We start from the raw sequence: 24,442 nt of genomic DNA on the forward strand, positions 1-24,442 counted from the left end.
CTGTGGGGTGTTTGGTCCTTTTTCGAAAGCAAATGAGCCGCCAAAGCAAAAGGATCGGTAGTTTCTGGGTTTGAAATTTGATCCTTCAGCAAAGCAGACGGTACAATAAGAAAAAAAAATTTATTACTCGCATACTTTTTCCCCATGCTCAACAATAGATATTATGATGGTGAGAAATTTCACGCGAACACAGGGAAAAAATTTTTTTCCAACCTTTTTCGCCTCTAACGGGTAACGTAAATGCAAGGACCAAACGGCTTCTTTGAATTCAGGATTCTTAAATGTCCTGAAATAAGAATATAATTTTGGTTTCAATTTCAAATCTTAAATTTATTGCAAAGCATATAAAGTTCTCTTCGTATTCTTTACTTGGTTTATGGTAAATTTCGACCTATACAGATATTCTAAAAAAGTATTTTAACTTATCCCTATGTTAGATATAACATCATGTCTCCAAATCGATTTACAGTTGAGTCAGAGTTTCATTTTACTCATTGACTACTTCTACTCAATAATTTCTTCTTCCACTCGCTAATTCTTAGACCCTCCGGTACTTACAAGAAGCATGTGACTTCGCATTATAGACGCATCGATTGACTCGTTTATCATTCCGAGAGTTGAGGAGGAGAGGCAAAAAAAATACGCAAATTGCGGAAAAACGTAAATAAACACAGCGCTAAAAAGTTTTTTTTTTGTTATCTTGCACTTTAAAGCCCGAACAATAAAACGTGCATAATAAAATAAATAATAAGACTTTGTAAACTTTGTTGGCCTTTTGAAACACGGGTGAAACAATTTCCAAGTTTATTTATACTCCACGTTTCAGCACTTTTGTTGGTATATCTGTTTGTAAACAAGCGTATCCTTAGCTGTGCTTTCGTATTTTCCGGCCAAAAAGCGTGTATATCAGGATAACTAGCAATTATCTATTACTTCTCATCGTATACTAGCTAAGAATCTTAGCAATGGACCCAGAAGAATACTTGAAGCCAGATTTCGACGTGTCGAAGTTGACCATTCCGAAATTAAGGTCAATATTGATTGATCAAAAGGTTAAGTATTCATCTTCGGCAAATAAGAGTAAACTTGTTGAGCTGTTTAACGAGGAAGTAAAACCGAAAGCTCCTCAATTGTTGGAGCAGTATAAGAAGGCAGGTGTTGCCAATCCAAACGGAATCATTTTTATGTACTCTCCTGAGGAGAAAAAAACAGAGAAAACAGAGGTTAAAAAGGCAGAAAAAGGAGAACATGATAAAGTATCAACAATAACGACTAGTATTGAGTCAAATGAAGAAGGCAAAAAAGGCGATGTTGATGAAACGTCATTTTCGAAAGAAAATGTTTTTCAAGGAGCTTCAACGTCGAATTCCCCAAGTGTGGGTCTAATAAAATCGCCTAGAAGATCGCAAAAGGAGAATAGTAAGAAATCACCTATATCTACTCCCAAAAAAAACGATAAGGTTATTCCCCGAAAGAGGTCCTCGCCGGTTGATGATGAAGAAAGTAGAAGGACTGTTAAGAAAAAGATTCTTAGAAGGGGAGCACAGGGAGTGAATGACTCGCTTAACTCTGATAGCTCTGTTTCGGCAACGGCTTCTCCTATTGATAGGTCTACGCTCAGCTTTGAAAAGTTTGAGAATGTAAATCTTGACAGTTTGATGGAACAGTTTCAAAAGAATCCGACTGGAATTGAGAGTCCGGGTTTAAAGAAAACGTCCGATAGTGTGAATATTTTAGATCATTATAAAAAATCTCTTCCGGGTGGCAAGGTTATGAAAAAGCAAGGTTCAACTGCTAAGCGTTTGCAGAAGAAGTTGAAAACAATCAGCGCAAAGGAACAAGGTAAAGAAAATAAGATTCCGAAATCCCCCGCTGAGAAAGACAATTCTGTTGCAGATCATTCGGGTCCGATTTTGTACTCACCGACCTCAACACAGAAGGATATTGATGTTAGTGTAGCCTCTATTCAAAGCAGCAATACATTTTTATCGGCAAACAGCACTGGAAATGGTTCTCCTACTTCTATAAAAGCTTTTGGTCATGGAGTGCAGTCAAATATAGAGATAATTAGCGGACCTAAAAGAAAAATTTCTAGGATCAGTTTTCAGGATGATGAGGAGACAATAAAATCGGATGGATCAGACATCGATGCTGAGTTCAAGATTGAGAAAGCTTTGGATGTCAATTCGGATGATGTTGATGGAACAACTGATATTGAAATAGAGTCAGGTAATGAAGATGATGCAAATGGGATATTATCTGATGAGCCAAAGGAGAACCCAAAGAAGGATATTCAGCTTAAAAAATCTACTGTTGAAGAATCAAGCTTCCTCGTTCGTTTGGCCATATTCATTTCAAAAGCTTTTCTATTTCTTGCGCTTGTTGTTATACTGGTACTTTTTGGATATTACAGAGATATGAAGCTTAAGGTTGGTTATTGTAATATTGCAAATAATGATTTGCATACACCATCATCATGGTCTGCGATTCCAGAATCTTTCCACTCCGAATTGGAACCTTTACATCCATATTTGAATAGAATGGACACTTTGTTGTCTGAACATGTCACACCAAGTTGTGCAATTTGTCCGAATCACGCCTCATGCTATCAGAACTCTCGAATGATCTGTGATCATGATTACACAGTCCATTACCCTCTGAAGTCTCTGTTTGGTCTCATTCCAAACCAGGAGACCTGTGTGTTTGATGAGCATGCTGAACAAAAAAGGCTTCTTTTAATGAAATACACATTGAATCTTTTAAGAAGTAGGCAGGATAGGCCTTTGTCTTTGGATGAGCTCTACATGTACTTAAAGACAACAAAGGCTAGTACGATCTCCGATAAGGATTTCGATAAATACTGGGACAGATTCGTCGATAATGAACTTGCAACGGAGCCTGAACTTGTGTTGGATCTAAAAACGAAAACAATATCTATTCAGCACAAAACGCCTATCAATTTTTTTACAAGAAAGCCTGGCGATAGAAGATCTAGAAAGTTTTTGGTCCCCACAGCATCTGCAAATACCCAAGCCGAAAAGAAGGATGTTGAAGCATAATAACATTTCCCATTATGCTCCAACTTCTGAAATCTTTTTTTTTTCAATTTTCTTCATGTTTTATTTCTTCGTGTCGTTGTATTTACCTCTAATTTACGTTGCTTTCCCTATGTTTAATATATGCTTTTTTATTTTTCCCGAGTTATAACTTTCCCCCTAATACATAATACTACGAGCAATGATCGTAATTATACACTTTTATTAGTACATTATCTAGCGTATTTTCAAAGGTTGAGTAGCTTCAGCCGATCCTAAATAAGTTACCATACTGTTTCCAGTCTGCTAGTCTTGTTGATTCAACTTTTCAACTTCCATAGACTTCTTAACTTCCGACTGAGATAAACCTTGTCCATCATCTTGAGAGTCTGTCAGAGTGTTGTTAGATTTAATACCATTGTTCACGAATTTGTGCTCCTGAACTTCTATCTTAGTATTTGGCAATTCAGACTTCAAAGCATCAATTCTTGGCTTTCCCGCCTCTGGAATTGTTAGTTGAAGCATAGTCTGAGCCTTTTCAAAAGAATAGGGTGCAATTGGTTTCCCGAGTTTGTAATCAAATGATGAAGTCTGAAACTTTTCATTTCTTGCAAACTCAGCCTCCAATTCCGCAATTTCCTTCTCTGCATGTCGTTCGATAACCTTCATATGCTTTTCTCTCTTCCTTTCGGCCTTCTCCTTCGCTTCCTTCCTGCAGTACGAGCATGTAAACTTGTAATTCGAGTCCTCGTCGATCGACTTTCTGATCTTTTCTGACTGACACTCATAATGTTGCCATCTCTTGCATTTCTCACAACCTATCATTTTTTTGCCATCATCGTAATTCTTCTGCTTCACTCCACATAGGCAATCGAACTGCCACTTTTCATGCTTTCCAACTTTTGTATCATCTACTCTTTTTCTTTTCCTGCCTCTTCCTCCTCCGTGTTTTTCAGACTTCACTGTTACATTCTGCTGTATAGGATATGAGACCCCAGATCGGGTTCGCGTTCTTGATCTGGATCTCGATCTAACGGTGACCGTTGCCAATGTTCTAGCCTCTAATTTTTCCTGCTCTCTTTCCCGAGCTTTAGCCTCTGCCAGTGCATATTGACGTTCTTTCATTCTTCTACGTCTTTCTAACCGACGCTCGGCAGCCTCTTGTTTCTGTCTTTCCTCTTCTTCTTTTCTCCTCCGCTCCCTTTCCTTTTTTTTCTGTTCCATTTCGACAATTCTAGAAGATCTTTTCCTGTGAGCCAACAGATATTGCATTTTCACTTCTCTCTTCCGGTGCAATGCTTGCTTTCTTTTCCGCAAATCATGGTCAATCACCTGTTCATAGCATCCGTTCAATTTTACGCCAAGTTTGTACTCCAGGCATCTTCTATTTCTGCCAGCCTTGTCTCTCATCTCCTGGACATACTTATCAAATTCATATATTCCTGCAGTCAAGCACTTCCAGGATACCAGTTTGGGCTCAAAGTCTGAGTAATAGTCCTCAATTAATTCACCTGATAACTGCTCCTCAAACTCTCTTTTGCTCACTGGCACCTCCATTCTCTTAAACTCCCATTTTCGATAGTAGAGTCTTGCATCTTTCAACATGAAATATTCCTCTCTTTCTCCGTTATCATTTGTTGTTTCCAAAATGGGTATGATTCTCATATCATCCGCACTATCTTCATACTTCATAACAGTTTTTCGAAAATGATCTGGGCTTTTTTCATTTGCCTTCTGAACCAACTGATACAAAATGTCAATTTTTCCATCCAAATCAAGAGTATCATAGTCCGTCCACTCATTTGGAGGAGTTTCCGATTTGCTTTTCGAATTTTCCGTGCCATCCCCATTTGCAATTTGTTCCTTCTTTTCTTCCTTAATGAAGAATCTCGCCACTTCAGATGCAAACTCGTTATGGACCGACTTCATTTTGTAATTTCCAAGGTATTGAATCAGTTTAGTTTTGAAGCTGTTTAGAAAAACAGGCGGATCTGCAATTCCTGTTAGCTCTTCTTCGAAGTTTTCAACATCAAACGCATCACTCAGCCTAATAAGATGCTTCATTAAATACAGCCACTGAATAATATAACAAAACTTGAAATTTGATCTGATTCGCTGAAGCACGTCTTTATAAGCGGGATTTTCGATCAATAATCCCGGAGGGGTCATTAATAGCTGCTTTTTAACATCCTCGTCAACCCTTTTCGAAAGAAAATTAGCTGGATGCTCGGATATGCCCTCTTCTTTAACAGCTGTCATTTTTGATGCCAGATGATGCCTAATTAAATGTAAATTATCTTTAAGCAAACACGACTTTCAATACGATCAGCTTTTCTGTTAACTGACCAGCGTACTTCAAATAATTTTTGGAGTTGATTTTCTCCGACGCGAAATATATTCTATATCTGCTTCGATGTGAGTGGGTGTCCCGTCTCGTCTCTGTGTCTGCAGTTTTTTCCCCTCTGAGAATCTTGGATTTCCATACTTTATGAAACGTCGATAGACTCGTCATTCCGAATTTTACTGGTGTAGGGTTGCATATTTGTACAGTAGCTCTTCTTCTGAGAAAACGTCATCAATCTTCTGGAAAAATCTGTAGAGCAAAAAAAAAAATTAAAAAAATAGCCGTATGTATTTAAACGGTTTCATTCATGACATAAGCAAAAACGAACCCACCGCTTCGTACGGCAGGCATGTAACAAATTAGAATCAGATATCATACATACATAGCCTTGGTACAAAGCCGAGACCTGGTTCCGGATGCGGATATTATGGCATTACAGTACGGAATGAAATTCATGTCGATAGTAGTCGGCTTTGTATTATTAAACCCCGAAAGCGGGAAATAACGGTCAATGGATGACACATGTTGACCTCAACCATAATGCGTTTGCTGTACCCTCCCTGGTTGAAGCGAGACCCATGCTCAAGTATGGGAAAAAAAAGGTTTGGTATATTAAAAAAAAAAAAAAAATAGGTCATTGGATAATAAAAATGATATCATGCAGAATAGTGCGACTGATGGCTTAGCTATTTTGTTTTCGGTTTCTTTTCGCGCTACAATTTTGGGCCTATTGTGTCTATTAATAATCAGTTTAGCATACTTTTTAGCATCCCAATTCTGACTCATGCCAGATACAGCGGCCATGCCCAATATTTATTCTATCGCACTAATGGACATGCTAAGGATTTGCGGTTTTTCGTACTGGCGTATAGCAACCAATAACTCGTCTGTTAGGTCTGTAAGGATTTACGGAGTAGCAATAAAAGGCATAGATTATTGTCCTGATTTATTCAAGTCTTTTTTATCTGATAGCTCAAAAAAAGGAAAGAGGGAATAAAAGAGTATGTAATACAAAATACGTATAATTAAATGTAATAGAATTGGTTATCAGGCTGTCTGTGGAAGTTATTGGGAAGGGGGAAAAAATGTTGAAATCGGATTCAAGTTTATCTATCTCCGATAAATATGCATCTACTTTTGGCATTATTGCTCTCTAATCATTTACTAATTGCCAGATCATTCTTTTTTTTCCTCCTTATTTCCCTTTTCCCCAATAATTTTTGGGGTGGGTTATTTATATAAAAGCATCCCTCTTGCTATCATTTTGATATTTACATTTAACTTTGTATCTTCTTAATTCCTTCGATATCTACGGTCGTAATCACTTTCATTGCCAGTGAAAAGTATTTCTTAAAAACAAATTGATAACGAGAGCAATTCCGGAATATTCTTTTATCGGAGTTCTATATTTTTATTCTACAGATACAAATTACAGCAACACAGAAAGGAAATTTATATTAAAAAAAAAAAAAAAAACGTCCACAAGCACTAGTAAAGAGACACAGTTTAAGCTTTCAAAAATAGTCCAGTTGACCCAGACAGCAAGCAAGCAAGAGAAGTCAGGTGAGAGTAATATAGCAAATAGAGGTGATCATAGATATACCAAAGATAAGAAGATGACTTCTACACTTAAGAGAACATTGACAGACATCATGGAAGATGAGCTTTATTCTCCGTCATCTTTTCAGTCACATTCACACACCGCAGGTAGTACAACGAGTAGTTTCGGGGGGTCTAATGGTGCTTTTGGGACAGGCTCCGGGTTCCAGCATTTCCGCAGGGATCAGTTTCCCTCTTACAATGATTACCGACATTCTTTTATGAGTCCTTCGTGGCCACATCAGATGCAATCACAGCAGCAGCAGTCCCAGCAGCAAGATGATTTATCAAGATACTTGCACTTGAATGGATCACAAGATTCTTTTGAGCAGACAGATGGCAGTAGTATATCGTCCATGCCCCAGAAGAATGAGCCACAGGAGTTTGTGAATTGCGATACGGTATTAAAGCATCCACAGCTACCGACTGTGGGCGACACAAATGAGCCTCAGTACAAATCTACTGCGATGAGACAGACATTGTCTGAGCCTAGTAGTAAGCCGTGCTCTGTTCCGTTTGGTGTTTCTGGTGCAGTGTCGGACAATACCAGCAGCGCAGGTTCTGAATCTAATAAAGCATGGAATAATGATGTTCATTCGGGGCACGATAATAGTGAAAAGGATACAAAGTTTGGTAATTTGGACGATGAAGTGATCCTGGTTCCGCAGGATGATTACCTATTTGACCAGAATGACTCCCAATATTATCCAAATATTTTGCAATTTGGACTGGGAGACGGAAAGCCGCTACCAGAGAGTGACGAGCTCAATGTCTTCAAGTCTAACGATGTGTATCCAGAGGATGAGTTTTCGGAGGATGACGAGGACGATGACGATTTGAATAAACTGGATAGTATGGATTGGGATGATTTGAGCAGCGAAAGCAGTGTTGGTGAAGATGTTGCTGGCTCAAGGAAATATTTGACCAATTCTGGTACCTTCAGGAATCCGGCCGAAGTTGTTCAGGTAATGGATGATCTTTACAATGATGCTGGAAACCCAGAGTCGATTTACACTCTTCCGTTTGGGAATGCCGGCTCTGAAAATACAGTCAAAGCAGGAAATCCAATTGTTGCACCACCGCTCTTGGGTAAGCCTATGAAAAAGCAGCGTGATTCTATTCAGCCATCACGGTTCAGAATGCCAGATGTGGCCAATCAGGCAATAGAAAAGGCAAAGGTGAATACGAAGAAAGGGCGGCCGGTCTCCAACAAGCGCCAAAAGAGGATCAGATCCAAGACTCCGGTTCTTAGGAAGGCCAGAAACTTAAAGGTCAGTGCTGATAGTTTGAAGCAGGAAGAGCACGTCTGTACTATAATTAATCCAAAAACAGGTATGCCTTGCAACAAGCGGTTTTCACGTCCATATGACTTGGTTAGACATCAGAATACTATTCATGCCCCAAAAAGATGCTTTTATAGATGTATGTTTTGTGAGGATGACTTGAGGAGAAAGCACCATCTGGAATCAAACAACGTTGTGGTTTCGCATTGCGGCTACAGAAATTCAAAATTCTCAGTCGAGAATTCTCGAAATAACATGGCCAATTCGCACAATTCAAAGAAGGTGAAGGCATCTTCTGCAAAAGGAGGTTACTTGAGTAATAAAACGTTCAGCCGTTGTGATGCCTTGACCAGACATTTGAGATTCAGGCATGGTTTGAACAACGAGCAGGTTAATGATGCCATGGGTTATGCAAAAAAGCATGTGGAGTACTATGACAACTAATAAACGGAAGCCTGTCCGCATTCTCTCTCTTCTTTTCCCCCAGGACTTTACTTTACTTTAATCTTCGGTTATTTGACGGTTTTTCTAGACATTTTTTCGACTATCCTATCAACTTATATCTTAATTATTCTTATATATAGTGGGTATTTCCAGATTTTACTTTTTCCCCTCCTTCTGATCTACAATTAATCGCAATTTTCTTCTTTCTGGGATGTTCGATGAGCTCATCAGACATATTAATTATCATTTGGTCTGGAATTCATTTTATGTATGGGAAGATTAATAAATAAATGGAAATATAAGTTACACTATGTCTTAATGTTTATTTCTTGTGTGATGTACCCTTTTGCTCGTCTAGAAGTAGAAAAAAAAAGAAATTCCAAGAAAAAAGTTGTTTGAAATTGGAATGGATCATGCAAGTAAAAACAATTCACTACATGATCCAGACCTCTTTTCAATAAGCAAATATCAAATATTTGTGTGATTAATTATTATGGCATAATATCGTAATAGCTTACATGATTGTTTGAGTCTGCTGAGGCGACATAAATGTAACGTAAGCATCCCATATTTATGTCCCGAATAAAGAGGCACTGTGCGTTGGAATGTCGCCTAATCCGATCACAGAGAAAAAAAAGCAGGGGTGCGAAATTTGATCATTGGAATGATTCATTACATTCATATTGCTACAAACATTTAATTACAAATAGATTCAAAGGCTGTATTAACTTCAAAAAAAGGCCTTGTGTTATTAATTATTTTGCTTGAATATCCACATAAAGAAGGTCCCCTCAAATAATAATTTCATGTGTATGTCAATTGTGAAAACGGCCGAGTAACATTTTTTCAAATACTGCATTAATGCGCTGCGCACAATTCTTGATTCGGAGTTCGTGTTTCCTGTTTCAATACATAGCGCGACTATGGTATCAAACTGTCCTCAAAGCATGATTGGAAACTATTTTAGTTTCGTGTGCATAATCATAACTTGAAATTACTTTTGATAAGATTACATTGTGGGAATCAGTTCAGTTAACGCTATTCATGACCACCCCCTCCCTACTTTCCATATATTTTTTGCCGTGAATTTTTTAAACAATTCAGCCCTATCGATGCTTTTTCACCTTTGTTAAATTCCGCTCCCTATTTGGATGTCAAAATGGTACTCACTCCATAATAATAAATAATCACATTTTTTTTCCTTAGCATAGCATTGATTTCGTGCACTACCCTTATTATACGTGCAGTTTAAGTTATTTTAATTCTGGTCCGACTGAAAATCCATTTTTAATCATTTTCATGTTCTTACTATCGTTCAAATTTGTTTTCCTTTCGCTTCATTAATTATACTTTGTTTTGTTCCTTTGAACTCACTTGGTTCACTCGTGTCACAGGAAGTGCTAGCCCGTAAATTTTGAGAACTATCATTCGTTCGCTTAACATTAACTAAGATACGTTCTCGACAACATCACTTACAAGCTTTAACTTAACATCTTCTTTTTTTCTGTCAACTACACAATCTTTTGTTTTTTATTTGTTACTTGCCGTCATATTCCTGATTGCATTTCTTCATCATGGGTGGACTCGCTTCTAAACTTGTAAGTAACTGAATGCTTTCAACAGGCTGAATTAAGTGAGATATACTAACGAACAAAATCTATGATTCAGATGTTCAAACGGAGAGAGGTCCGTATATTAATGCTCGGGCTTGACAATGCAGGAAAAACAAGTACGTATTGCAGTTATTATATGACATTAATTAAGTATCAGGATAGACGTCAGTTTACTAACATATTTATCAGCCATATTATACAAACTTAAACTCGGAAAGACAGAGGAAACTGTCCCGACTGTTGGTTTCAATGTGGAAACAATCAGATATAAACGGATGATCATGAATACGTGGGATGTTGGTGGACAAGAAAGAATAAGAGCCCTTTGGAGACATTACTTCTCTGGTACGGATGCATTGATTTACGTTATCGATTGTGCAGATATTAAACGGTTTGATGATGCAAAGAAAGAGCTTTACCGTGTGATTGATGATAAGGAGTTGAGTGGATGCTTAGTGGCTGTTTTGGCTAACAAGCAGGATGTGGAAGGTGCGATCAACCCAAAAGAGGTAATAGAGCGTTTAGATTTGGGCAAGCTTGAAAATCACGAGTGGTGTGTCATCCCTACAGTTGCAGTCAAGGGAATAGGGCTAACGGAAATGCTCAGCTGGATCTCGAGCCATATTCCAAAGAGGAAGTGATGTAGGATATATTGCGCGCGAGTCATAATATTATCTTGTTCCCTATCTCATTTTCATGTTCTTCCCCGATCTCCCTATTTTCTTTCTTTCTGCTTCGTTCTTTTGTACCTTTACCTACACTTAGCTGGCGACGAACATATATTAATTAGATGAGCCATCGGAATAGAAATAAGACCGCTTACCCTTTCAGAACGTAAACTGCTCGTAAATTTAGCTTATACATCCAGTGTTGAAACAGTGCCATCGCTTTTTCCAATGTATGCTTTCTTCGCTATTCCAACGAAATAACCCGTTTCAACAATTCCAACCATTCTGATAAGCTTATCATTCAAAGCCTCAAGTTTTTCAGCCGGAACCTCCCTGAAATCACAATCAATGATAAAGTTACCGTTATCAGTGATAACAGGACCGGCCTTAGCCTTTCCACCAAGTCGCACCGTTGGTTTTCCACCAATCTGTTTTAGCTGTCGAAGAATTTTTGTATATGCAGTTGGGATAACTTCAATCGGCACACCCTGAGTCCAATGACGACCTAATATACCTGTATTTTTCCGGTCGTCCGCTACAAGAATGAATCTTTTTGCACTATCAGCGACAAGTTTTTCTTGCAAAAGACACCCTCCTCCACCTTTAATACAATTTAAACTTGAGTCGATCTCGTCCGCCCCATCGAATGCGACATCAATCTCTGGATATTCCTCTAAAGTTCCCAAACGGAGACCATTCTCTATAATGAGTTGTTTTGACTGGAAACCAGTAGGGACACACACCACTCCTGAGTTCTTAGCAAGTTGTCCAACTCGCTCAGCAACATACACGACTGTGGAACCAGATCCGATACCTATAACTTTGTCCTTGTTAATATCTAGGTTCGAATCGACTGCTGCATATGCACATAATTTTTTTGCCTTTTCGATAAGATCTGTTTGATTAGTCATGCTTCTGACCGTTATGTGTGAAACTTGTCTTGCTATGCCAGTGGAACTTCGCAGAATACTTCTAAGTAACATGTAATCAACTGAGTACTCAACTGGCGGTTTATTTAAAAAATAAAATGAAATACAAAGCGGATATGCGATCTTTTATATATCGGTCAACGGCCCAACGGGGTGTCGGACTTTTGAAAAAATTTTACTCGCATCGCTTCGATGAACATGCGGGGAAAAAACTGACAGCCGGCTGAAAAAGGAAATCCGTGAATAAATTCAGACTATCTGTGATGACTGGCTTATATTTATATATTACAACTTGCTCATACCCATGTATTGTGCCAGATCTTTGTATTTCTTTGTCTCTAAGGATTTCTCTTGAACCGTCTTTTTTTTATTCACCTAGACTATAGCCATTTGGATGATTCATACCTATTCGCTGTATGTGCACCAGAAAAAATGAGTGAATAATGAAATAAAATAAAATAAAAGAGAATAAAGTATTCAGGACAGAAATCAGCATGACTGTCAATTATCCTATGTACACACATGCACTTAATGACATAAACTGGTCTAGATTCATATTCCCTAATTCAACTTCTCGCCCACATTAATTTTTAGCCAATCAGGTCTTATACCCCTCCACACATTTTAATCTTTATTTTGTGTAATACTTCAGCCTGACCACTCACAAATTTGCAATACCCGTTGTATCAATATTGGCACAGCCATCCGTAGATGATTGTCCCAAATCAGCCATCCTTAGAAAATATTAATTCTAGATCACGTGGTTTTATACAGGGTATACTCTGTCTCAATTTAATCGTTCTTAAGCCACCCTGACACCACGCTTAATCTGAGTAGCTAGTCGCGAGGTCCCTGACAATATTGTAAGCTTGCCGAGCAAAGGGAGCGCGAGACCTGTTGAAAAATGCTAGTCGAAAAAGTTTTTCAGGCTCCCCTGATTGGAAAAAAAAAATAATAATAATAAAAAAAGAGGAGCGAGATGGAAAAAAAAAAAGCACAAAGAAAACTATAGCACGAACTCAAGAAGTCGGACTACATTTTACGAACGTTAAGGCACATTCGGCAAAAGAAACTGTCAGCACATCTTTAAACAGAGGATTGAATCAGTACATAGCAAGATGTCTACCGCAGCATCATCGAAAATCTTGAAGACAGAACCAACTGAGTTGGAGCTCCAGGTCTCCCAAGCTCTTACTGACATGGAAAACAACTCTCCAGATATCAAGGCTGAGTTGTCCGTCCTTAAAGTCAAGTCCGTTAAGGAGTTTGAGGTTTCTGGAAACAAGAAGGCCATCATTGTTTTTGTTCCAGTTCCATTACTCTCTGCTTTCCACAAGGTTCAAATCAGATTGACCAGAGAGCTTGAGAAGAAGTTCCCAGACAGACATGTTATCTTCTTGGCTGAGAGAAGAATTCTTCCAAAGCCAGCCAGAAACACCAGACAGGCTCAGAAGAGACCAAGATCCAGAACTTTGACTGCTGTCCACGAGAAGATTCTTGAGGATTTGGTCTTCCCAACCGAGATCACCGGAAAGAGAGTTAAGTATCTCGTTGGCGGTGGTAAGGTTGCCAAGATCTTCTTGGACTCCAAGGACTCCTCCAATGTTGACTACAAGCTGGACACTTTCCAGTCTATCTACCAGAAGTTGACTGGAAAGCAGGTTGTCTTTGAGATTCCTCAGAAGGCTATATAAATGTCTTTGTGTTTTTAGTCGTTACTGTTGGGCACTTTTCTGAGGAGGGTTGACTTTTCAGTTCAATGAACTGTGACCTACAGTATCGAAAGGTCACTAACCGGTTATCACTAATAGAGAAGGGTTTTGTTGCGTTGTTTTTCTAGTGACTTTGTCTTTGGCTTTCTCCCTTTTCTGTGACACTTCATCTCCATACATGTTATCATTTCGCTAATCACCTCCAACTTTCCCCTCTTCACCTGAACTCAGTTAAAGTTTATTTTGCAAGGTTGCTGTATGCATGGTCTTTCTATCCTGTTGGATCATTTATAGTTGGCTTTTTTGCTTTTTTTTTTCTTATGATTACACATATGGCTTAATTTCTTTCTTCCATTTTATGGCTATAGATATGCTGTGTCTGTCTGCTGCCTTGTTTATATAGCTTTAATCAACATGTTTTTCTTATATTGTAACTGGATATCTTAATCTTAGCTAGAGCATTTATAACGAGAACATCTTATTTGACTGCTTGTAAATAATTTGTCACACCAATAGCTGCAAAACTGGAACCAAAAAAAAAGCATTAAGATTTGACGCGAGTATACAAATATGTGGGGCGAAAAGGCACCAAGACCAGTGCGGTTTGTTCACTTTATTATACTATCCTCAATTTATCACTGCTATTAATCGTCGTCTATATCAAACGAAGATATTAAGTTGTACGGTGCTCTTTTTTGGTTGAGTATAGCTCAAGGAAGAGCAATTGTTTGATTCGTTTGAACTTTCAGATGCAATATCTATCCAAGAGCGTATGCTCTTTGATGAAACAAAAATGTTGCAGTCTCATTTACACAGAACGATCGTTATCATTACAATCTCGAATTTCGCCAATAGTTTTCATTCATCAAACTACTTTTTGTCCTCGTGGATTCTCAACAAATTCTCATGGGAGAGGTTACGAACATGAAGATCCGGAAATCCCAATTGATAAAAAACATAAAAATCGGTCAAGGCTTCATATTCATCATTCTAGCACCCCTAATACATCAATCGAACCCGAACTGACAAGCAATTTTTCTTCTTTAAGTAATGCTGAAAGTGACTTGGACTTCATTATTGCCAAAGGTACAGCTGAACGTACACTTCGAAGCATTGCAAATGTTATTGAATATGTTCAACGTACTGAAATTTCGTCAGATAGGGTGGAGAAACTTAGGTATACTCTCGAAGCAGATTCCACATCTTTGATTTCTAGGGCATGGGTAGAAAAGGATCCTAATTTGTTTCTCATCTTGGTTTGTTTCGGGATTAAGATTCCAGATTCCCTTGCCTTAAATAAGCTTCTTCATTATGGTTTGATGAAGAAAGGTGCCGACTATTTATACAAATTAGCGAAAGGATTAAGCTCGAATGCTACCATCAACAAGCAAATCAGTGTCCTACGAAAGCAATTAACGCAATCTGAGCGTGAATTTATTATCAATTATTATCCTGGAACGGCTATTGTGCATGTTGCGGTGGAATTTATTTATCTTGGCGACTATAAAAAAGCTCGAGAGTACTTAGATCTCCTTAGGGTAAATTCTGCGAACGGTGATGATTTACAAAAAATTCATGCTTTCCTGAGTTGGCTTATTACCTTGTTTGAGAATAAAATCACTATATTTGATCTGAAGACCGCAAATAATCCTAGAGCAATGCTTGAGGCGTTAAAAAATATACCATATATCCATACAATGGCCTCCGTACATTATGTTGGCCTTCCACTTGTCTTATTTTCAAAAGTAATCGAGGAACTTAAGAGCATAAATGCGTCCCCAAGGATGTTTTATTTTGCTGTCTGCTTCTTCTGCCCCGACGTAATGGAGAAAGACTCTTTAGCATTAAAAGAAGCTTTCTCTATAAGTAAAAATGAAGAACAATTGATCAAGCCAGCAGGCAGTTTGCTACATCTCAATGAGCGTCTTTTGGCCCCTATCTATGATGCTCTTTTTCGTGGGACCTCCAAACGAATATCATCAGAAATTTACTTGAAGTTGTTTAACGGATTGATGGTTGAGTTTCCTGATGCTTCTATTTCTGCTTACTCGTTTTATACACGAGCATTTGTTGCAGTGAATGATAAAGTTGACAATTCAAACCCTTATTATGCTAGACTAATTTCCTTTTTATCCGACATCAAGTATCGTTACATTAAGGAACTAGCATATTTATATCAGATTGCGTTTGAATATTACTTGACTGATAGAGATGGATATTCACAATTTCTTCAAACAATGCGTTGCTATACAGATACATGGGGTAAAGTACTATTGCCCTACATCCTGATCACAAACATGTTCAATAATGTTCCATTCATTGAACGAGAAAGATTATTTGTGGATCTCACTAATGCAGGCATCAAGTTTTCCGAAAAGGAGTACAGCTTTATCGAAAATTCGACGCAGCATCTTATTCCAAAAAAGCTGCATGACCAAGATGTGCTTTTAAAGCAATTATTTGATGGTCAGGAAATTTCAGAAAGGCACCTTAACTTTGATAATACGAAAAGGGTAATCACGCAATTTCCAAAGACTTTCTGTAATGATATTGTCAAATATATATATGTTCCCAGGAAGTGTGAACGAAAGATATCTGAATATGATGCTAATGCTGATATATGTGCTAAAGCATCAATTGAGAAAACAACAGATGCGTCGTCAGACAAATTTGAAAAATCTAACAAGGATTCATCCGTGAAATTGGATATCCCTGAGTCTGTCTACAAAGCCGCAATGGCAAGCAATGGAAATTTGAATATTACCAAATTGGATGAGACTTTAAGAATGTTCATTTTAATAAGTGATGTACGATTGAACAGAGCAGATACGCTTAACATGCACAGCGACAACGTTAAGCATTTTCATGACAAAGGTTATCCTTCCGAATACTTAATGGAATATTTAGCTTCATTCTTTAAATCATTTGAACAGGCAGCAAAACCGTTGGGACTCCTCGATGTATTTCAAGTTGATTTGGCTCCATATACAAATTATTCGATTGTTACAAAATTACTATCCTTTGACAAAGCACTTCCAAGGAAATCCGATATCATTAATTTATATGTTGGGATTTTAAATAATCAAGCCTTATCATTTACAAGTTTCAAAAGGCTTTTTGAAAACAGTGTACTCAAAAATGGATTGAAATCATTTAAATTTGGCCCCTCTGCTCGGAGCCGCATCGTTGATATATTTGCAAACGCCGCAACACGATTCAGGAAATTTGATGAAGTCTTCTATCAGAAAATAATGAAAATTCAATACGAATTGACAGGAACGAATTTGAGCAATCCTTCCGAAAATGAAATAAAGGCACCCATTAAATCCTTGTATAATTCTATGCATTCGAGTGAGCGGCCTTTTGAGCATTTTTATGAACATTTGAATTCGATGAAACCATTGCCAATTCCGGTGCTGTTGCCGTTTAAATTTGAGAAGAGAATGCTAGAAATAATACCAAATAACAAGCTCGACAGTGTCTTTTTGAAGATAATTGAAAATGGCTTACAGGCTGACTATTGTTCAGAATTCAGGAAGGCTATTATGAAGTGCCTGGAAGATGGAGATTTGAACACGAAATATCGCATTCTTCGAGGTCATCATCCTAAATTGAATGTTGATAATGAATTGTTTTATTCTGACCTAAATAAAGAGGAGCGTGCAACTATTATTAGCAGATATTCGGAGTCCCTAGTCATTAAGTTTGCTGAGTACTGGATGACGCAAGGTAATGAGAAAAAGACTTATGAATATTTGAAAATGTGCCCTCTTTGCCTGAAAGGAAGTGATCTTAGCAAAGATGAATATTTTTGTAATCAGCTTAGATTACGTGCAGATATTTTATTTAATAGATTCCTACCGCGTGAAAGAGAGCAAAATGATGATAAGGTCAGTTGTCAAATTGAAAAGGATATATCCAATGGGGAAGCGGTACAGCATCTTAAAGAAATTTGCATTGAGTATGAAGATAAATTACATTCATACAAATTAAAGCATTACTCGCCATATCTATTATTCAAAACTCACCGCTATAATTTGTCGAGATATCGAGTATTCAGTAATTTTAGAATTACAATGGGATACCTTCTCTTATATTGCCCGTTATCATTAAATATATTTACGGAACTTGGACTATTCCGTATATTCGACCTAACGCCCAAATGTTTGACGAGAGACATTAAGATTGATCCAAATCTTGTATGCCCCAATTCTGGTCTGCTAATGTTAACCCAGATTTTTAGGAATATTTTTATAATTTGGGGAAGTAAGCTTTCAGAAGACGAGGCAATTATGCTGTTTGATAGAATAATGATGTGTGATAAAAAGTATGGCTCAACAATATTGAGTCCCAAAAACTCCAGTTATATACTCAAGGCTTTTATAGCTTTTGCCAGTATTCAAGGATATACGAAGTTGCTCTTTTTTATATATCGATGCATGATTGAGAGCGATATTTATTATGATAATATGGGTCCATTTATGAGTACTTTCCTTGAATCGTTGGTTAGCAAGAGTCCAAACCTGTGCGCAGAAAAGGTTGAAGAATTCAAGAGGAAGCATCCAGATATTAAAATACATTACAAGACATATGCAATTATGATCAAGAAACTTTCTATGAATGATAGCCAAGCAGCTTATGCGGTCTATTTGCATTTTACTAAAGATTATCCAGATTTCCGAAGCAATGGTGATACCCATAATCTCATACCATTAATTAAAGGATTAGGCTGGAAGAAGGATAGGCATTTTGCAAAACAGTTTGGGAATACTGGTGGAAAATCTGAACTGAGAGTAAAGGTTGATAATTTCAACGTTAAGCTTTATGATTACGATAAATTGGGAGATTGAAACTAGAAATATGAACACATTTTAACGCATCAACGTATACATAATATGAATAGAGTTTTCTTTGTATAATTCAACATCAAGTTGTCCGTAAAAGTATTGAATGGAATTGAATGCCTGCAAAAAATTAAACAAAAAAATAAAAAAAAATCATTATATAGCTTCATCAAAACGCTTGATCATTGTGTAGAATTGTAAGCCAAATGCCGGTCGACAAGGCATCAAAGGGTAAGTATTAAAGTATTAAGTAAATGCAAGTTCGCTCCACCATCATGCGGTGAGTGATCTTCAGTCAACGGTCCTTGTTGTTTCCGGCTTCTCAAAAACTAATTGTATAACTCATTTGAGGGTCCATCTGCTTTCGTCATTCGAAATGCACTCAGCATTCTACTTCTCCCGGCAATTGTCATTCTTTCAACATCCACTTCCTTATGACTTGATGAAAAGCCAGAACGATACGTAAAAATCGCCTTGTTCACATGCAAGTTGTTTTGTGGTGTGGTATGACGTCTTGGAACATGTTGCCTACTCGTTAATCCCGTTGCAATATTCTCTGATTTTGTTCTTGGAATTACATGTGCATTGCTGCTAACGTCATATGAAGTTATAGCAGTATTATCCCCGTCACCAAAGCGTCCTTCTAGAGAGGAGGTTTTTTTAGAAAAGGATGAGATCGATGCAGATGAGGATGTCGGTGTTGCAGTCGTTACTGTATGCTCCGAAGACCGATGAGAACTTGCCAACATGGATATGGTCATACATGCAATTAAGACCGCAACAACAGTGAACGTCAATAGCTGTGGAATGGAAATAAACTTCGACGATGAAGTATCTCGAGGTGAAGAATAGTTTCCAGCCGGCATACTATCAGTAGAGTTGCCAATTAGCAATGATGCAATGATATGAAGGCAAACAAAGCCACATATTATGGATGGAATGTGAAGTTTCATTGTCGAACCGTCGAACTTTTGCACATTTATAAAAAGATCCAGGTTCCAGAGCTTCAGTAGCAGTTTATAAAGCATCTTCCATAGCACGCCAGCGAACCATGTTATATCGTTCATTGACACTTGAATTCCTTTGGACATTCCTTTTCTTTCATCGTCCGTTGATCCACTCCGCAAACTGCTTGCACTCGTGTTACCTTTTGATGGAAAATTTGAACTGCTTGTTGCGTTTGATCCAGCACCACTGTTGCTCTCATACTCACCTGTAATTGCTGAAATCCTACCGCCGTTTTTTAGTAACAGCGGACGGTCCAACGGATGAACATTTTGACCCTTATCTGGCATTCTTACCTCGAATGCGATATCTCTCATCTCTCGCATATGTTCTTCTCTTTCATTTGTTTCCGGACCTGAACTCCCTATACGCTTCTCTTTTTTCGCATCATTAGCACCACCAAGTCGGCGAAACTTGTTCATGAACTTCTTCTGCATTTCACCCATACTTGTATAATCTTGATCGTGTTGTTCTAAGCTTAAAGATTCTGATGTGTGATCAACAATATCATTGGGTCTTACAACTTTGCCATCGCCCTTTGATGAATAATCCACGTTTGAAATGTGTACGCAACCGGTAGATGATAAATCATTTTGTTGGAATAATAGTTCAGAAGCAGACATTCCGGTAATGATAGTGGATTATAAGAGAACCAAAAACAGCGGATTTTAAAAAAGCTGGAAATGAATTAATGAAATTTTTTTTGTTTCTCTCTCTAGCTGCAGGAAGCACACTCAAAAAGTGATTGATCAATTGAATGAGTTAATTATCGTTGACTTATCACTATTTCTTTGATAATGCAAGTTGTGCGAAACCCCCAGCAGAAATGATACGAGTGAAAGCGAATATGGCTGTACCAGGCAAAAAAAGGCGCTGCCAGGTTAGAACTCTATTGACAGAATTGTCGATATGCACTTTGTTTAGGAATTGTCAACCCTTTAGCTATTCAGGGGGAGAAGATATAAATGAAATCGAAATAAATAATAAAGGATATATTGAACTGAATAAGAAAGAATTTTAGAAAGAATTTTAAAAGTATAATAAAAAAAGAGCGTATAAAAAAAATAAAATAAATAGAAACGGAAATAATAATGAAAATGAACAAAAATAAACAAACAGAATTAATCACCCTAGCAAAATGTTTTTTGGGATGTGGAGGTCGTCAGATTATTTTTCCCCTTTTTTATGGCAAATGTTAAAGTTTAGATATACGTTATTAAACGATTTAGGAATATATGAAGAACTAACGTGAGGGGTTCTAAAGCATAAGTTATTGCGTAAGCAGAAGACAATCTGCCATTCTTACAATGAAGTTACAATGTGCATGCTCGTTTCGATTTTTTTTGGCGTGATCCCGCTAGATCCAATTATTCCTTTTTTGGAAGTTCAGGGAAATAATTTGTCAATAGACGAAGTACGAAATTCCTGCCAGCCATTCATCAATCATAGCGTAATAAAAAATGCATATGCAACTTGTGAGAAGTCTGTGCCCTTCTTGTTTTCAGACTAACTCTGTTAATACTGTTTAGTAATGTTTTAGCACTGGCATGTCAACTCATTCGTGTAATAGTGGAACATGTTTTTCTATTTTTTTTTTTTTTGTGGTGAACACTGAGATCAGAGTGTGTGTCGGGGTCCAAAAGAAAGTGAAAAATCAATAAAAATTAAACGGGTGCCTAATAATTTGACTAGAAAATTAGAAAAAAAAAATTGTTGCATCGGGCTCTGCGTACTGATAAGCCATAGTAATTGGTGAGTGATGATGATCTTTGACTCTGAAAGACTCGCTTGCATTTTTTTCCCTGTTCAATGTTAAACTTGTCTTGAAACATTGGCACATATCTGGCCACCTCATCTTCAAATATTTTTCTCTTTCTTTTTGTTTTGCTTTGTTTCAACTTTCCTGAAATGATCTGTGTTTTGAGTTTGACGTTAATCTTCTGGTAGAGATGTCACGTAATAAGGAGTAATTAATGTACTTCCAGCAAGTTATTAATTATACATTTTCGTACCGAGCATTGTTGTGGTATTCTCTACCCCTTCACATTGAATCATAACCATTTGTCTCTTCCTATCTATCTGGTTATCGTTAATTTATGTCTCCCACAAGCGAACCCAATAAAAAGAATCAAAGACGAATGCAAATAGGTGTTATAAGATCCAGTACGAATACCAAGCACAGTAAGTGCACCATATACAAAATTTCATCATTCTGGAATAAGAATACTGAATATATAAGAGTATTGAACAAGCGTGAACAGCTGTAGAGTATGAATATATAAGGGCAGCAGTACCATCAGCTCTTCAGAAAAAGTGGAAATTGATAATAATAGCAATGTACAAGACATTATATATCGTCAAGTCCAAGAATATATAAAAGAAAAGACAGGAGAAAGAAAGAAAGAGACGCAGAACATCTGCATCAGATCTTTAACACAAGCAAGTAAAAGAATAAGCTGATGTAAACTGTAACGAAAGCTCTTCACTCAAAATCATGTCTGGCGCAGGCCAATAACACTTAGGAGACAAGAAAAGCTCAGAAAAGTCAAAGCACTTATTTCTTGAACTTCTTACCGAAAAGGAGCAACTGTAACTGATCGTACAAGGAGATAACACCGGCACCGGCAACACCCCTCAAGATGTTAGCACCGCAACCCTTGAACAAGGATCTGGCACCCTCCTTCTGGATGATCTGGCGGGCACAGTCAGCAGCACCGTTGTACTTGACGGCCTGACCAGAGGTCATCATCATTCTTCTTCTGATAGTATCAATTGGGTAAGAAATGGTAGAAGCAGTGGTAGTAACAACCCAACCCAACAAGAATGAGGCAAGGAAGGAAGTCTGCAATGGTCCAATCAAAACGACAGGCTTGAGGGAATCGTACAAACCGAAGTACAAACCTCTGTAGACAATGATACCGCAAACGGAAGGAACGAAACCTCTGTACAAACCAGCAATACCGTCTGTCTTCAAAGTCTTTCTGTAGACATCGACCAAACCGTTGAACTCTCTCTCTCCAGCACCGGAAGCCTTCTTGGCATCGTTAGCCAATCTAGTTCTTGCATAATCCAAAGAGTAAACAAAGAACAAACCAAGGGCACCAGCGGCAGCACCGGAAGCCAAGTTACCACCAAACCATCTCCAGTAACCATCCTCCTTCTTGAAACCAAACATTCTCTTAATCTTGTCCTTGAAGGCAAAGTTCAAAGCCTGAGTTGGGAAGTATCTGATAACATTAGCAGTGTTACCTCTCCAGAAGGAGATCAAACCCTCCTCCTGGAAGGTTCTCTTGAAACAGTTACCAATACCCGTGTATCTGTGTTCAAGGGTACCGTGCTTGATCATCTCATCCTGGTTTTGCATTAACAACTTGACTCTCTCAATAGGAGCAGCAGCTGTCTTAGCAACTGCGGCGGAAACACCACCCATCAAGAAATCAACCCAGAAGTTACTGGATCCGGCTTGTGGGGCTGCCTCTGTGGTTTTCTTTTCAGTGGACATCTTGACTGGAGAATATTATATGTGCTTTGGATATCTACAAAAGCTAATAGATAGAAAAGGACGACGGGCAAAAAAAAGGCGAGGAAGTGAAAAGAAAGAAGGAAAAGAGGGGAGGAAAAGGAGAATAAACTGGCGTTGTACCTCTAAGAAAACCTAACAGAAAAAATAAAATATTGCGAAACGTTGTCACTATATAAAATGCCGCAATTACAAAAAAAAGATCCCCCTTAGGATAAAGCGAGAACGTCGAATTAAAAATTAAAAAAAAAAAAAGATTAAAATTTTTTTCTTGATTTTTGCTTTGTCGGATGGATAATTGAGGAGACATTACCTAATAAAAAGAGGTGAAATATGGAACTGGTAAAAAATTTTGGCAAGGTCGGTTTGCCGCTTAAAGCCATTAAATACAACCTTATATTTCGCGTTCACTTCTCGTTTCTTTTTCTTTGGCCTTTCGACACTCCTTCCTTTCAAATTTCCTTACTTATTATTCGTCTTTTGCTGTTAATATATGGGAAAAAGCTGATTTCACTGAGAAGAGTCTTGAAAAAGGTAAGCCGGCCCCCTGCCTACCTATCTTTTCCCCTTTCTCTTATCACATAGAGCATAGTACTGATTCATAACCTTTTTCTTAGCCAGCATCTAACCAATTCTTGATCCTTTCAACTTTTCCTAATCCCACCGATACACCATATATGTTCCTGTTGTTAAAATGTTCAGCCACCCGGAACAAAAAGTTTTCCATATCTGATTTATTTATCGGTATGTAAAATCGTTTCAGCCTTTTTTTTCTCTTTCTGTCGGTAATACCAGATGTTAAGTATCCATTCTCAGAAGAATACAGATCTATTTCGGCACCTCAACTTTTTTTTTCTCTAAATTGTAACGCGTCAAAATGCTTTGTTTTGCTTCTTTGATGCCACCAATAATTTCTTGTTTTATTCTATTATCATCTCTATTGGTGTTGTACCCACTGCTCAAGTAACTCCGATTTCGATTATTCGTCCTATGCTTTACCTTTATTTCCATTGGTTTTCCCGCAACTTCGAACTTGCCATATCTGCTGCAGTTCTCATTTTCCTTTGTATTTTTCCCCGTCCAGCACTTCCCGTCTATTGTTATCCTTATTAAATAACGCTGCATTGTTTCCACTGCTCTTACTAATTTAATTTATTTCCCAGCTTTGGCTTTGTTCCAATACTCTTTCTCTGATTGGTCCACTTTTCTGCCACCAGTTTTTTTATCTTCACAGATATTGCCGAAACTAATCGCTTTTTTTCCCGCCTTTTCCACCTTCATCTTCTAAACTCTATAAATTTATTTATGTTTTCCGACCGAGTTTTGTGGACAACGTTTCGACCCGAAAGTCCGTTTTAATATATCTACATAAAGTTATTACTATCCTAACAAGTAAAAAACGGCACTGTTTAACCAATTTATAGTGTCTTTGTCTTTCTGTCTCCG

General features: G+C 37.8%; 9 protein-coding genes across 9 annotated transcripts; 5 read left to right on the forward strand and 4 right to left on the reverse strand.

The window, feature by feature from the left end:
* Nucleotides 1-965: 965 nt before the first annotated feature.
* On the forward strand, nucleotides 966-3,059 carry BRETT_003736 (uncharacterized protein; the record flags this gene model as incomplete). Its single annotated transcript, XM_041282241.1, has 1 exon — nucleotides 966-3,059. The coding sequence occupies one exon, from the start codon at nucleotides 966-968 to the stop codon at nucleotides 3,057-3,059; it is 2,094 nt and encodes a 697-aa protein (XP_041136080.1).
* A 282-nt stretch (nucleotides 3,060-3,341) lies between these two features.
* Nucleotides 3,342-5,294, reverse strand: BRETT_003737 (uncharacterized protein; the record flags this gene model as incomplete). The annotated part of the gene is made up of 1 exon (XM_041282242.1): nucleotides 3,342-5,294. One exon carries the CDS (start codon nucleotides 5,292-5,294, stop codon nucleotides 3,342-3,344), a length of 1,953 nt encoding a protein of 650 aa, XP_041136081.1.
* Nucleotides 5,295-6,995: 1,701 nt separating this feature from the next.
* BRETT_003738 (uncharacterized protein) lies at nucleotides 6,996-8,705 on the forward strand (the record flags this gene model as incomplete). The annotated part of the gene is made up of 1 exon (XM_041282243.1): nucleotides 6,996-8,705. The coding sequence occupies one exon, from the start codon at nucleotides 6,996-6,998 to the stop codon at nucleotides 8,703-8,705; it is 1,710 nt and encodes a 569-aa protein (XP_041136082.1).
* A 1,574-nt stretch (nucleotides 8,706-10,279) lies between these two features.
* Nucleotides 10,280-10,959, forward strand: BRETT_003739 (uncharacterized protein; the record flags this gene model as incomplete). The annotated part of the gene is made up of 3 exons (XM_041282244.1): nucleotides 10,280-10,303; nucleotides 10,374-10,434; nucleotides 10,508-10,959. 3 exons carry the CDS (start codon nucleotides 10,280-10,282, stop codon nucleotides 10,957-10,959), a joined length of 537 nt encoding a protein of 178 aa, XP_041136083.1.
* A 215-nt stretch (nucleotides 10,960-11,174) lies between these two features.
* On the reverse strand, nucleotides 11,175-11,897 carry BRETT_003740 (uncharacterized protein; the record flags this gene model as incomplete). The annotated part of the gene is made up of 1 exon (XM_041282245.1): nucleotides 11,175-11,897. The coding sequence occupies one exon, from the start codon at nucleotides 11,895-11,897 to the stop codon at nucleotides 11,175-11,177; it is 723 nt and encodes a 240-aa protein (XP_041136084.1).
* Nucleotides 11,898-13,033: 1,136 nt separating this feature from the next.
* RPS7A (ribosomal protein S7A) lies at nucleotides 13,034-13,609 on the forward strand (the record flags this gene model as incomplete). The annotated part of the gene is made up of 1 exon (XM_041282246.1): nucleotides 13,034-13,609. The coding sequence occupies one exon, from the start codon at nucleotides 13,034-13,036 to the stop codon at nucleotides 13,607-13,609; it is 576 nt and encodes a 191-aa protein (XP_041136085.1).
* An 811-nt stretch (nucleotides 13,610-14,420) lies between these two features.
* BRETT_003742 (uncharacterized protein) lies at nucleotides 14,421-18,477 on the forward strand (the record flags this gene model as incomplete). Its single annotated transcript, XM_041282247.1, has 2 exons — nucleotides 14,421-14,542; nucleotides 14,676-18,477. The coding sequence occupies 2 exons, from the start codon at nucleotides 14,421-14,423 to the stop codon at nucleotides 18,475-18,477; spliced, it is 3,924 nt and encodes a 1,307-aa protein (XP_041136086.1).
* Nucleotides 18,478-18,800: 323 nt separating this feature from the next.
* Nucleotides 18,801-20,099, reverse strand: BRETT_003743 (uncharacterized protein; the record flags this gene model as incomplete). Its single annotated transcript, XM_041282248.1, has 1 exon — nucleotides 18,801-20,099. The coding sequence occupies one exon, from the start codon at nucleotides 20,097-20,099 to the stop codon at nucleotides 18,801-18,803; it is 1,299 nt and encodes a 432-aa protein (XP_041136087.1).
* A 1,931-nt stretch (nucleotides 20,100-22,030) lies between these two features.
* Nucleotides 22,031-22,978, reverse strand: AAC3 (ADP/ATP carrier protein aac3; the record flags this gene model as incomplete). The annotated part of the gene is made up of 1 exon (XM_041282249.1): nucleotides 22,031-22,978. One exon carries the CDS (start codon nucleotides 22,976-22,978, stop codon nucleotides 22,031-22,033), a length of 948 nt encoding a protein of 315 aa, XP_041136088.1.
* Between the last annotated feature and the right edge of the window lie 1,464 nt (nucleotides 22,979-24,442).

Source organism: Brettanomyces bruxellensis, chromosome 6, assembly GCF_011074885.1.
Source record: "Brettanomyces bruxellensis chromosome 6, complete sequence".
NCBI classification, from domain to species: domain Eukaryota; kingdom Fungi; phylum Ascomycota; class Pichiomycetes; order Pichiales; family Pichiaceae; genus Brettanomyces; species Brettanomyces bruxellensis.